This window comes from Macrosteles quadrilineatus, unplaced genomic scaffold (genome assembly GCF_028750875.1).
Source record: "Macrosteles quadrilineatus isolate MER2022 unplaced genomic scaffold, UCM_ALF_1.0 Scaffold_8__2_contigs__length_117827958, whole genome shotgun sequence".
NCBI lineage: Eukaryota > Metazoa > Arthropoda > Insecta > Hemiptera > Cicadellidae > Macrosteles > Macrosteles quadrilineatus.
In genome coordinates this window covers 33,781,975-33,795,563 of record NW_026542601.1, presented here as the reverse complement: position 1 = coordinate 33,795,563, position 13,589 = coordinate 33,781,975, and the positions used below count along the sequence as shown (strand labels likewise).

The 13,589-nt window shown below is 34.2% G+C and overlaps 1 protein-coding gene across 1 annotated transcript in view; it reads right to left on the bottom strand.

Annotated features, from left to right (window-relative positions):
- Positions 1–1,812: 1,812 nt before the first annotated feature.
- The window catches only part of LOC129000978 (sodium-independent sulfate anion transporter-like), a 28,032-nt gene continuing 16,255 nt past the window's right edge, over positions 1,813–13,589 (bottom strand). The window contains exons 5-14 of the mRNA XM_054428091.1: positions 12,356–12,473; positions 11,653–11,821; positions 10,812–10,976; positions 9,687–9,848; positions 8,539–8,679; positions 7,711–7,856; positions 6,020–6,181; positions 4,451–4,601; positions 3,313–3,370; positions 1,813–2,148 (exon numbers count right to left, since the gene is read on the bottom strand). Coding sequence (XP_054284066.1) covers position 2,148; positions 3,313–3,370; positions 4,451–4,601; positions 6,020–6,181; positions 7,711–7,856; positions 8,539–8,679; positions 9,687–9,848; positions 10,812–10,976; positions 11,653–11,821; positions 12,356–12,473 — 1,273 coding nt within the window. The 3' untranslated portion in view covers positions 1,813–2,147. The remainder of the gene's footprint in view (positions 2,149–3,312; positions 3,371–4,450; positions 4,602–6,019; positions 6,182–7,710; positions 7,857–8,538; positions 8,680–9,686; positions 9,849–10,811; positions 10,977–11,652; positions 11,822–12,355; positions 12,474–13,589) is intronic.

Genomic DNA, 13,589 nt, shown 5'->3' with positions numbered 1-13,589 from the left:
CAACTCTAACCAATATATGTCAACACTTGTACTGTTAAGGGTGCGCTCTACCTCAGCTCGGGCTTCAGTTGCTATGTTGCACCATTGGACAGTGCTGCGAGAAGCGCTTGCAGAGGTTTCCAAGATTACTGTTTTCGAATTAACCAATAATGATAGCTACGCACTCTAAATGGCTTATAGTAGTGCAAATACCAAATCTATAGTTCTGCGTTTTTCAAATTTTCAAATAACGTTTTTTCAATAAGTTAGGGCTAGTTGAAAAGACCTTTTTTTTGTCCTACAAATCAAGTTTATAAGGTGTGTATTTAAAATTAATGAAATAATGAATGAATGAATGAATGAAAATGATTTATTTAGTCAGGCAATAATGAAACGCAGAACTATAGAAAATTGCATCCTCTTTAATTTGAGACCTTAATTTGATTCTACCTTCAATGTAGCAGGTGAAAACAGTAATCTTGCAAACCCTTGCATTCGGTTGCGCGTCATGGGTAGAGCGCACCCTTAACATTTCTATAAACATACTTACTCTGTAACATATTTTATATACCATCTTATAAATGTCTACAGTATAAATGTAAACATTTTTGATAGTTTTAGAAGACCTAGTTTAGTTGTTATATCCCCATATCAAATTGTAAACAATCTCCAAAGACCCTTATTATGATCCAATTGTCAATCATTGGTAATTTTTTTCAATTTTATTAGTCTATATAATATTTTTAACAGTCTCAAAAACTCAGCATAGGCTAATATGAACCATAAGGATGCAAAGTTTGAGAAATGCAAGAAAAAGGACCAGCGGTGTTCCTTGGCTTGAATGTTTTACTCGGGTATCTTTCACTGAGTACGGTGTATTGAGTCAGTTTATTTGTTTAGTTTTTTAGTGATATTTCTCTCCCTCGTGAAAAGGCACTGTCAAGGAATTTAGAAATTGGTCGGCTCATGACTTGCACATCTTGCAGGGTCTTTTACAGAAAAAAATATTGTCGAGTAGCCTAATCCATCTTTAGAAACTGCTTGTTAATTTCAGTTCTCTCTCAATACGACCTGGGCAACATAACGTTTATTAGCAATTCATGGTTTCCGCTGCAACAACAGTAGGTGGCTTTTGGCTCTGTGAGCAGTGGACTTAAAACCCGATTTCGTACTATATGGTACAAGGGAATTACGAATGATGACTCTATTAAATACAGTGTGCCTCTATTATACAGCTATCAAATTAAATTCCAAAAATTTTGCTCAGACATTTCAGTACTTTGTCCTTCCTCAGGACGTTAGTCATCAGATAATCTTTCTTTGGTCATTATTAGGATGAACCTGACACCTGCTCGCACTTACGTGAGTAGGTAAAAACCAATTAGAAGCAGAACTATTGAGCATTAATTCTTCCTCACTTGTAATTCCATCTCAACACGACTGAGTATCAGCTGGTGTGTGTAAAGCTTCTCGCCAAGCAACCAGCTACAAGCAACCTGCTCTACTCAACTGTGTTTTACTCTTAGGAGTGTGGTACGAAGAGTGCTAAAATAATGAGAAAGAGAACCTTTTTAAATCCCAACTCTTATCCTCTAGGATACAAAGGGGGTGTTGTTTCAATAAACCTGCTATATGGTGCAGGTGCACAGTCGTTCTACATGATTTCCGAAACCATGTGGATAACTGATGACCAGATATAGTTGTGGTTCTACTGTATGTTATAATGCTATGCTTTAAATTAAAGAGGTTTAAATAAAATAACTGCAGGATAACAAAAAATACTTTATTTGTTTTATTTACAGATATTTACAAACATAAGAACACAGAGTTTCTATAGTAAAAAAATATAAGTTATGTATATCTTGCACTGAAATTTATTTCACCGTCAAATTAAAGAGATGAGTTACTTTAAATCCAAATCTAGTTAGGAAATGAAAATATAATAAAGGATCAAGTTTTCTCTAGAGGGAAAAATAAGTGTCAAGCTAAGTGTAGCACCAAGCTAGGGTCATGTTTTGATCTCTTGAATGTACATTTTTAAACTTTGGTTGTGAGAAAATCTCGCTGTGATGAAACTCAGTTTTATAAATCAGACCTTTCTCATTAATATTTAATTAAATTACATGTTGCTGAAATCATGCATCACCTAGACAAAAATAGTTACAGCATCTGAAACAAAATGAACAAAATCATTTATTCAATACAGTACATTAAAAAAGGGTTGTGATATTAGTATTCACTGTTCACTAACAATTAGTTAACTCACTGTAGCCATTGTCAAATTCCATCTAGAAAAGTGTTAATAACTTAAGGGAATTCTTTGTAGCGTATTCACATAAAAGTTTTAGAGTTCATCCACTGAATTAATATATACTCAAATATATACTCAGTTTCCACTTTTTGGCAAACCATAAACATTTCAAAGCAAATTATATATGCTTTGTTATTAAACCGTTATATCAGACTGATCTCACTTACTTGTGTTAGAAAATCAGCAAAAGAGTTTTGGACAAGCTAAAGAAATAGATAAAAAATATGGATTTCATAACTCAAAAAGTCACTCCTCACATTTTAGGATAAAAATTTTGAGTAAAAAACAGACAGTACAAAAGAAAGTTGTTCAAACGTAGTAAAATATGGGTTTGATATCTTTAACACTAAAGTATGAGTATAGCTCGGGACTAAAGTTGGTTGATCTAACCTGCGATTCAACTGGATCTGATCGAGTCGGGTCCATGTGGACTGGCAAATGCAAGGTTAAAAGAGGCCACCAACCTCTTTAGAAATGAAAAAATTGCTAAAAGCTAGAATAAACCATCCTCAGACGTAATGTACTTGATTTAATCGTCGTCTGATAACCTCGTCAGAAGAAATCACCTACAGTAGACTCCCTCTTTTCCGGACATCGGTTTAACCGGACTACACTCGGCGGAAATGAAATCTCTTTAACCGGACAATTTTTATCAGCGCATCAGTTTAACCGGACTAGATCGGCAGGAAGTGGACGGTACTGAAACGACTGTTCTCGTGGGAAATAGTTCAGACCAGTGATCACGTGTCTAAATACAATGCTCTCCTAAATTTAAGTCAAATATGTATAGGCCTACAGTATGCATTCAAACGGTCCGTTTTAACAAGTTTTTGGGGATGTTGGTTTAACCAGAAAAACCGTTATCCGGACTGGCCTTGGTCCTGAGGAGACCGGATAAGAGGGAGTCCACTGTAACAACAGTATTAATGACAACGTTTTTTCTCAATTTGAGCATAGAAAATCATAAAAAAAATATTTTTTATAAATATAAAATTAATTTTTTTTTTTTTTAAATTACTCACCATGTTTTATTGTTTATGGATTTCAGTTGTAAACCACTCTCAATTTTTATTGGATCTTCTGTAGGCAAAGTAAAACATGTTTTAAAAATGCTAAATATTTTGGTCTTCAGAAAAACCTTTATAACATCATGCCTAAGTTGTCAGCACGTTGTTAAGATTTTTCTAAAACTAAATTGTGAATCATCCAATCAAAGATTTCTCATTCGTTCAGTTTTATAATAACAAAATGATAATTTAGAATCAAATGAAAAATCTTCATCTCTTCAAGAGTTATGTCTAGACATGCAATCAAATTTTTTTGTAAGGATGCAGATATGCAACACACTATATTATTGTTTTGCTCTATAGCCAAAGTTTAATTAAACACAAATTTAAAAAAAAATTAATGAAAATGTATACGGTAACTCTAGATTACATTGAGCAAATGGGATATGTCCGCAATATAAAATTCAAGGCTGTTTCAATATGAAAAGCTTGGCATATCAATAGGATCACATAAAGTTATGCTCAAAACATAGATCTGTAAAGTTTCTTATGGTAAGCTTCAAGCACACGCAGCTCGTAAACAGGCCTAATGTATTTTGAGTGAGTGAAACTAGACTTTCCATCTTCTTGTTAAAGTTGTTGCCAGGTCTTGAATCAAAATGGACGTAGTTGAATTGAACCACCGACAAAATTTGCGTGATGTAAATACTGATTTATGACGAATATGCAATTTTTTGACCAATTCAAAATTATAGAACCACATTTTGTAAGGTATAGTATATTTTATATCAAAACTATCTAAGTAATGAATGACAAACTAAGACAGAAAATAAAAGACTGTGTTGCTTTCTGAGGGTGGCCCATTTAACAACGGTATGTCCTTTTTTAGTAAATGAAAGCCTGCAGCTGGGATGTCTACTTCAGTATCCAAAAATCAATGATTAGACCTACACATAAAGAATGGTCTAGTGTCATCTTTGTTATCTATAATGTGCTTATCTAGATTCTTGCTGTATTGTATCGTTTTTAAAACGATAATTTAATTAAAAGTAACAAACATCCACCAAAAATTCAATCTAACCTGCAATGTTTTTTTTCTTAATTGATTTCACCAACATTGGACTTATTGTTTTATTATTGTGGCAGCACTGACCTGACAGTATCTGCTGGACGTGTTGGTGCGAGTTGGCCACCCGCAGGTTTGGACAGGTTGATGAGAGAGAGTGCACCACTGTGTCTGTCGCATTCAGTAGAATAACCTGGACGCCTTGCTTCTTGACGTCAGCAATCATTGACGAGACTCCCTGCGAAATAAGTGATTTTGTTGGTGTTAAATCAGTAATCTTTGACTTTTCGACCAGTCCAAAACCTTATTGTAAGCTAGAGCCATCTTTTACGTTCCATCAATTGATGACATATCTCAAGTGATGCATCAAAACCGAATTTCAAATCTCAAATTAGTTTCAAAATTTAAGATTCAACTATGCTATTAATTCAATAAATTATAAATTGATCTCATCATGTTGTTATGTCAGTGTCTTGTTAAAGGAAAAACTTTTGGTTAAAGCTTTAAGAGTCAGGATTTAATTTTTCAAGTTTAAGTTTTGGTTTTGAGATTTAAAATTTCTGGCTTCAACCATTACTAACATCAACTATCACGGCAACAAAAACTAAGCGAGAAAATATAATTTTAGACTGCGGCACACTCTGTGTTTGGTTTGTTCAAGCATGTTCTTGTTGGCTAAAGGTGATCCTTATATAGATAGAATGCCAAATTCAGTGTTTAAAAGTCAATGCAAGTTTGAAAATAGTAGTTTACGACAACAATTGCGTAAAGATAGTGTTATCGACATGAGTAGAAAATTTCTACAAGTTGCTTGCACTATTTACGTGAGTTACGTACTACTTTACCTATGACGGTGTTTTAATTACTAAAAATCACTACTCATAACTTCTAAGAGAGGTTATGTTTTTGTTTATAACCTCTAATTGCTACTGACAGTGATGCAACGAAACATTGTATCAAGTACTAATTGCACCAATCAACAATTAAATTGGCCTGAACAGCTAGCTGATTAGTTGAATTTCGAATCATTACAATTTTGCTTCTCCTCTCTCAATCCTTGAACCTTATTGGTACGTTACCCGTGTTGTTATAAGTAAAACTATGCTGTTATGAAAGTAAACAATGCTGTTATGGGATATTTTTCAATTCTAAGAACTGTACTGAAACGGCTACTTTAAAACATGGTAGTAGGTAAAAATATTTACCCACGACCGTTTTTTTTTACTGGCCGCTTCAGTTTAGTAATTAGAATTGAAAAGATTCACTTAACAACACATTTGTTTACTTACTTAACAGCATTGTTTTTTTACTTAACAACATGGGTAACGGACAAATGATGTTCAAGGATAGAGAGAAAAGAAGTAAAATTGTAATGCTTCGAACTTCAGCTGTTGTAATCAACTGTTCAGGTCAATTTAATTGTTAAGGAGTGGTGCATTAGTGTTTGGTACAATGATTCCATCACTGTCAGTGGCAATGAGAGGTTATAAACGAAAACATAACCTCTCTTAGAAGTTATGAGTATTGATTATTAGTAATTAAAACTCTGTCGTAGGTAAATTAGTGTACGCAACTCACGTTAATAGTCTTAACGACACTATCTTTAGGAGATCATTGCGTAAACTGCAATTTTGTTACAAGCTCCAAAAGATTCACCTTAGCCGCTGTGAAGTCTGTGTGAAGGATGTAACTGCAGTCTAATACCAGAGTTGTGGGTTCGCCTTCTTTCACTTTGGTGACGATTTTATCCCAAACATAATCCACAGCTGGAAACAACAATGAACCGTGAGGTTGTACTACCCAGTAGATGGGGGAGCCCTGGAAAAAATGATGTCCATGTTTTATGTTGAGGGTTCTTTTTCAATGGTTTCTTTGCCTGGATACCAGTTACCAAACATAAATAATTGAAAATATCTGTGACATTCACAGAATATATTTGAGCTGATTTTCAAAACTAAACAGTTTTACCGTGATATGTGTCAAGTCTTAAAAAAATTTTATATGACTATTTTTTCTGACACACACGAGTATGTTGTAGGTAATGAAGCCAAATATAGCTAATTCATTCAACTTATCTTTCCACACACAGGATTACTATCCCAAAAACACAATTTTTAGACCACGAGAGGAATTAAAATGGGGTGCGGGATAAAACAGGATTTTCGGCTATGACGTTTTTTTTTATTTATTCCACTTAATTTTAGAGAAAAACTAACTCCAATTGATTAAGCTACTGTACCAAAATATAATAGCAATGTTTAAACAACTATTTAAACATGATATGTCAAATATAACAATCGGGATTGAACAAAAAATCATGACCACACGACTCAAAAAAATTATCCCGCTTACTGGGTTGAGAAATCCTGTTTAATCCAGCTTTTGAATTATGAAAAATCCCGGTTTTCCCCTTATGATTTTTTTGTTCAATTTTTTTTGTTGGTTGTGGTATCGAGCTAACCCACCTGAGCAATTGTTTGCTAAGGATTTCCTACTACTGAAATATCATTTTATAATAAACTGTTACCTTCTGGTGTTCTACTGTTACCGGTACCTCTGTTGTGTTTTGTCAACAATTAATTATGAAATCGAAATTACTAAATAGGCAAATACAGTGATACCCAAACCAACAGAAATACCAGTAACGTTGTTGTCACCACATTGTGTTTTAGCAAATGGGTATTAGTGTAACATTTTGGCAAAAAATTTAGTTCATCACATAGGCAAAAAGTATCTCTTCTGAAGACCAAAGAGTGCCGAAATCTATTCTGTAATTTATTGTGAAATAAAAGATAAGTATGGTGTAAGTTATGTTTTAAGCTCTTATTAAAAAGATCATCTGCAAAGAACGTTTAGAGGGAAATGAATATTGTATGGTTATGCACGATGTGGGGGGCGCTAAATCAATCCTGCTCTAGGGTGGTGCAAACATGGATACGCCACTGCTGAAATATTTCCTTGTGTAACACTTTGCTACAATACCATGGTCTTTGGGTTACTTTACTTTAAAATTGTGTTACATCACGGATAACGTCAGCTGATGTTATTGTCGTTGCACATGGCTAATTTTGAGAGCAGTAACAGAACTGACTACTATATCTAATCAGCTCAAGTTACATGATTTGGTTATACCCCAGAAATAACTATACCGTTAATCTAGACATACTTATGTTTGTCAATGTGCCAAAATTTAAAATACATTTCAAATCGGTTGCAAATTCTTTTAAAACATCAGGCTGGTTCAGGTGCAAAACATATTTAAAAGACAGTTTAGAATTTGAAGGGGTGACAACTATTTCCAGCATCTCAATTGTATAAGCACTTGTGGCTAAATTGTAGTTTTTTACCTGCACTTTATCAATGGAAACACGAGGCCTTGCGTTAAAGTAGAGAAGAATAAGAACATCTATTGCCACCCCAATAACCAGCCCCTTTTCCACCCCAACTAGTAGACAGGCGATGAAAGTGACCAGAGCTGGAACTAAATCTCTGCCTGAAAACAACCCAACATACGTAAAAAAATGTATAGCTCTTTAAGTTTGCTTGCATGACAATGAATACTCAACAGTCAAGTAAATAAATCTAGAATAATCTTCAACTGTATAATATTGGAATATCTAGCAGAATTGTTAATAAAATAATAAGTTGAATATGTACCCTCCTTCTTGGAACTCATCAAGAGCTTGTTATTTCAAACAGTGCAGTTGTTTTGTTCTGGTGGAACTCGATTTTTTGGAATAGTAAGGTAGATCTATAAGACCAGCTTTGACTATGTAATGGAATCAGTAAACATCTAATCCACAGGAGTTCATGTTTAAAATTTTTGTTGTTGAATTTTCCAGTCCATTCCAATAACTATTCATGTTTTAGAATCGGATAGACATATGGTCCACAAGGACATTTTTTAAACTGATTTTCGGGACATTCATTGTTCAGTTCATCGTGGGAACAATTCTTGTTGATAGATAATAATACTGTTACCTTCTACCGTTCCAAATTGATGTAGACTGTTTTATATTAAAATTGAAGACGAAGCAAGAGCGTATTACCTGATGATGTCACTGTACTGACAAAGCGCCTCGTAAACTACATCAATTTGGAATGGTAGAGGGTAACAGTATTATTATGACGTTCCAGTAGTAGGTAATGAATTCTTATTCTTGTTGGACACTTACGGTTAGATGTCCACATTGGTTTGATAATTTGAAGATCAATCATGAAGAGCACAGCACACATGATCACAGCGGCAAGAGAGGCTCTTGGGATGAAGAAGAAGAAGGGAGTCAACAATCCCAGAGCCAATAGGATCAGGACACCTGAGATATACCAGATAAATATCAGACAACAATCTAAGAAATGCTACCCTGACAAAATATTAAAATTAAATAGACTTAAGGATTACTCAATCATACATTAATTAGTAGACATGAATGTAATCTAAGGCATTTTAGTTACAGTTAAGCATTGATTACACTTGGTTTTGTGACAAAATATGTCTAAGACTTGAATTTATATCAGCTGTTGTTAACAGGATTTCGTAACATTTCGTTGTAAACGTGGCTTTTGACTGTGTTTTCAACAAATTTTAACCTCAAATGTTCACAATACTCTTTGATCCGTTATTGACTTCTTGTGGAAAAGAAAATTAGTGTTGGAAAACTGTTAACTATATCAAAATACCATCAACAAAAATAAGCGTGCTTTTGATTGTTGTAGAAAATATTGTACCTAAAATGCGGCTTTAGTCTAACGTAATCGTTATAGACCAAATAGTTAAAAAGCTCAGGAACAGCTGGTTTTTTGAAGTAAAAACAATGAATGCCAGTTTGGAAGCTAACTTGTGAAAAGTGTACAATTTGTGTTTTGTGAATTAGTTAGTGTGATCATTATAAATTCTGGAGTAAAATAAACACTGAAATTCCAAGCATAGCAAGCATAAATAAACCAAACTATTTCATCTTCCGAAATAAAACGACAATTATTGGAAAAAAGAAAATAAACCATCTGATAAACAAATAGCAAAATGAAATAGCCAGTTGATATGGTAGTTAAATTATTTACACAATTAGCTTAGAGAATGTCCCAGTAGACCTATAATAAAAAATATAATTCATCACAGACCAAAAAGTCTTTCCAATCTTGGCTTGATTAAACTTATGCTTTTGTCAAACAGAATAAGTCACTGAAGGATTCAGATGTATTCAGTTCCAAGTACCATGGTGTGCTCTAAACTCTAATTCTCATCATAAATCATTTGACTTTCAATACTAATGCTAAAATCAAGCGCAAGATTGAATGTATACTCAAGGAAGGTGTGACTAACTAGTGTAAAGTCCGCCCATCGGTGATCTAACTCCGCTTGCATTGTTGACTGCCGAGCGGCTGAATGCCCCTGCGACTGGCATAGATCTTGCGAAGCTGCCGAGAATGTTGCACAATCCTAGAGCAATCATTTCCTGCGTTGCGTCCACTCTCTTGCCATTGGCTGCGGAAGATAACACAATCTGATGTCAACATCTTTGATGTAGCTCCACCATTAAATTTTTCATACTGAAGTAAATAACCCATCTAAATGAACGAGCTGCAGCCAATTTTTTTGATCAAAAATGAGCCTCTAAAAGAATGTACCAAAATCTAAAATTACATTTTCTTCCTACAGTTTTTGCTACTGTGCTAGTTGATGTCACATAAAAGATGCTATAGCTTACAACAAGTCGTCAATCAGTTTGATTTGGTTAAAAAGATGGCTTTTTTGACAGGAATAAGTATTTACATGAGCACACTCTGTCGTGGCTCAATTTATCTACGTTTATCTTGATTCAAAAACTGACAACTTTAACATGAGGATGGAATATCTAGTTCTATCAATAGTCAAAGGTTCCATTTAGTTAACCCGAAATGCTTTCAGATTTATTATATAAATAAATTGTTTTGTTACAGTAAAATTATTAACCATGCAAGCTCTGGGTTGGGCACATAACAAAACGTCAAAGCTACACCAATACCTTTTCCATTGTCTGGTGAATGTTTTGCCTCAATACCTTTCATTAATTATGAGTGAAAACCTACCAAAATTTATGTCTTGAGGATCCGAAATGGGAATAACCAATTTTATCCCCAATAAAACTCAGATCATCTTTGTTTGTTCCAATGGAGTTTACCCCCTTTAAATAAACGTGGGTTTACATGTTTGTACAAAATTTCATTAAAACTAGATGATTTTTAATTGAGTTATCAAGGTAACGGACACGTTAAGATAAATATACAAAATAAATATGAACTTGAAAGGATTGGGTTTTTGGCCTCTAAAACAAGAAACATGCAAGTAAATTGTGCCCGGGTCCAGGTCTTACCATGAGACCTAATTAATAGCTTATTCCTATGAGGGAAATGAACTCAAATATACGTATGCAAAACATCTTCCACATCATCGTTATGTGTTACTCACCAAATGCCTTGGCAATAGCGATGTTACTGATTAGTGCTATCAGTGGTACCACTACTACACCAGCGCCCAGCTCTGTGATCATCTCTGTGAAGCCGAGTTGTCTGCCGTTAATCTCTGTAGATGTCGGAGGGAATCCTATTGTAGGGAGCCCTGCCTCAATCTTACCTGAAAATGATGTTTACCGCATGGTAATTTCCACTACTGAACCAGCTTTTAAGCAAAGTAAGTCCAAATTTTCCAGAATTTTAAAACATACCTGTCTTAGTTGAACTGGCTGCATTATTACTGATTTAGTCTACCCAAAGGCCTTTAGTCCATGTAGGTTTTATTTCCTTGAAATTACCTGTTCGACGTCATTGAAATGTCTGATTACAAATTTCCCCCTTTTATTTCTAAGTATATATTTATTTTGTGCAAAAACTAAGACAATTTGTATTTCGCCAGAAGATTTTTTAACTGAGAGGGGGATTTCTTCACACAAGTGGAGTGCCTTTGCTTGTCATCATGGTTCCCCTATGCGTGTGGGGTTGCCCTCATACCTAACCTCTCACAGCTACAGTATACTAGGACTGGGATCACTGCAGCCCAGCAGGGTAAATTCTTGTTCACCTATTTATTTCTACATATACTTATATTTTGTTTGGTTTCCAAAATTAAGAGTATTGTATTTTTGTCTCGGAAATTTATGTGTTTATCTTAGAGCTTATAAAATGACATTTGAATTGATAATAGAGAAAGAGCTACAAGCTAAGTTGGTCTATTGGTAGAATTTAGTTATATCCACCTTTTAGGAACTATATGATAGAAAATTATCGAGAAAAGATAATAGACTACGCTATACCTGTAAGTTTAAATGGGGTCCATTCATTCTGTTGGAACAAAAACGCAACAATGGAACACATGAGAACAACCAGTGCGTTACGTCCTGTAGACAAAAACCAGATGATTCCGTTGATCACTTTGTGTTCTTCTTTATTTTCAGGGTTGCCAACCCGAAAATCTTTGAGTGTCTGAAATTAATGTTGAAATAATTAGAAAATAACTACTTCGATGAAGTGTTGGTTAAACAAACATACAACAAGTTAGCTAATCTTAGTTATAGATTTTTTTGTCTTATGACACTATAGGTTCTAACATGGGATTATTTTTTCACATTAAATTACTTCAAGCTAGACTTAGGGGTTGCGGCAATATCATACTGAGATGAAATCTGTTGTTGATTTGGCGGGATATGAGACCGGGATCTTAGGAACCAAAGCCCCGTGTTCTATCACTAGAGTAGCTAACTCCCTGAAGCCTGGATATAATGCTCAACTGGTGATCAAAAGGTTGTTGGTTCGATCATGAAAACAGTCAGTAGCTTTTTGATGCTTTGAATATTGAATCCGCTGTTTGTTCTTAATCATTGGGACATTTAAAAGTCCAAAAAACCATCTCACCTAATTAGTCAGTAGTTTTAAGGTTGAATGTAAGAAAGAACCAGATACCCAAAGTTCGCCTAAAAAAAAATAATGCAGTCAATTAATAAACTGTAACTTGCTTACCCTAAGAGATAGCAGCGTCCCGATACAAATCACTCCAAGTATCAAATCTCCCGGTCTTGTTTCATGTATGTGACTGAAAAATGCAGTCCAAGTGTCGAGGAATGCTTCTGTATTGTACCTAAAAGCAGAATGGTTGATCATAAAGTGAAGTATAAACGATTTAAACTACAATATCCAATGTATTGGACACCATCGAGTAATAAAACTGAACTTACTCTTACAGTTGTTGGTAGACCTATTCTGACTTGTGCTGCAGCTTTAAGTTACTTAAAGAACTAGGAAGTAAATACAATGGACCAAAGAATATGAAAGAGTGGAAAACTATTCATCTTGTAAATAGAGAAGGAAAAAGGCAAGACAACAAATAGTTAATTTGATCCATAGTTTTGTAGCGTAGTGCTCCTGGCCTCATTTTGCTGTAATAAGTATTTTTTAACAATAGGTTGCATTAGAAATAAAATTATACATATAAATAGGTTAAGCATATAAAAAAAATGTATATCTCTTTTAGCGAATTTCCCATATAGGGAATAAGCCCCGCCGCAGCAAACCTGCAGACTAAGCGAATTTCCATTTGACTGATTGGATTTACACTGAAATGTCTACTTAAAAATATAACATTTATTCCCGATTTAAATAGAATTAGTTTAACAAGTACTTAGGTTTGCTGCATCAGGGAGGGTAAAACTGTTTTTTTTTGTAAAATGTTAATAGTTAGTAAGAAATAAAAAATTTTCCAAATTTTATCAAAATATGTTCATAAACAAGCAAACTACAACAGTTTACTCATTCTCCATAAGAATAACATGGGAATTTTAAATTTACAATTTTTTGGAATTTTCCCCGTAACCATTAGGCGCATAATAACGCTTCAATATACTAAATTATTTGTTTTTTGAAGCTCTACAAAATGGTTTGGAAATAAATTGCTAAATTTTATGTTTTTTGGGTCAAAAATGGGAAAAACCTATTTTTACCCCATAAAACCCCCCGTAAACACCCGTTCCCATGGTCCGATCATGCTGGATCGCGAACTCGTTCGAATAAACGTAGGTTTACACGTTTGTACCAAATTTCATCAAAATTGGATCATTTTTGCTCGAGTTATCGTGCTGACGGACATATATATATATATATATATAAATATATAAATATATATATATATATATATATATATATGAATTTGAACGGATGGTGTTTTTGGCCTCTAGGGACCTCAAAACGAAAAAAAAAA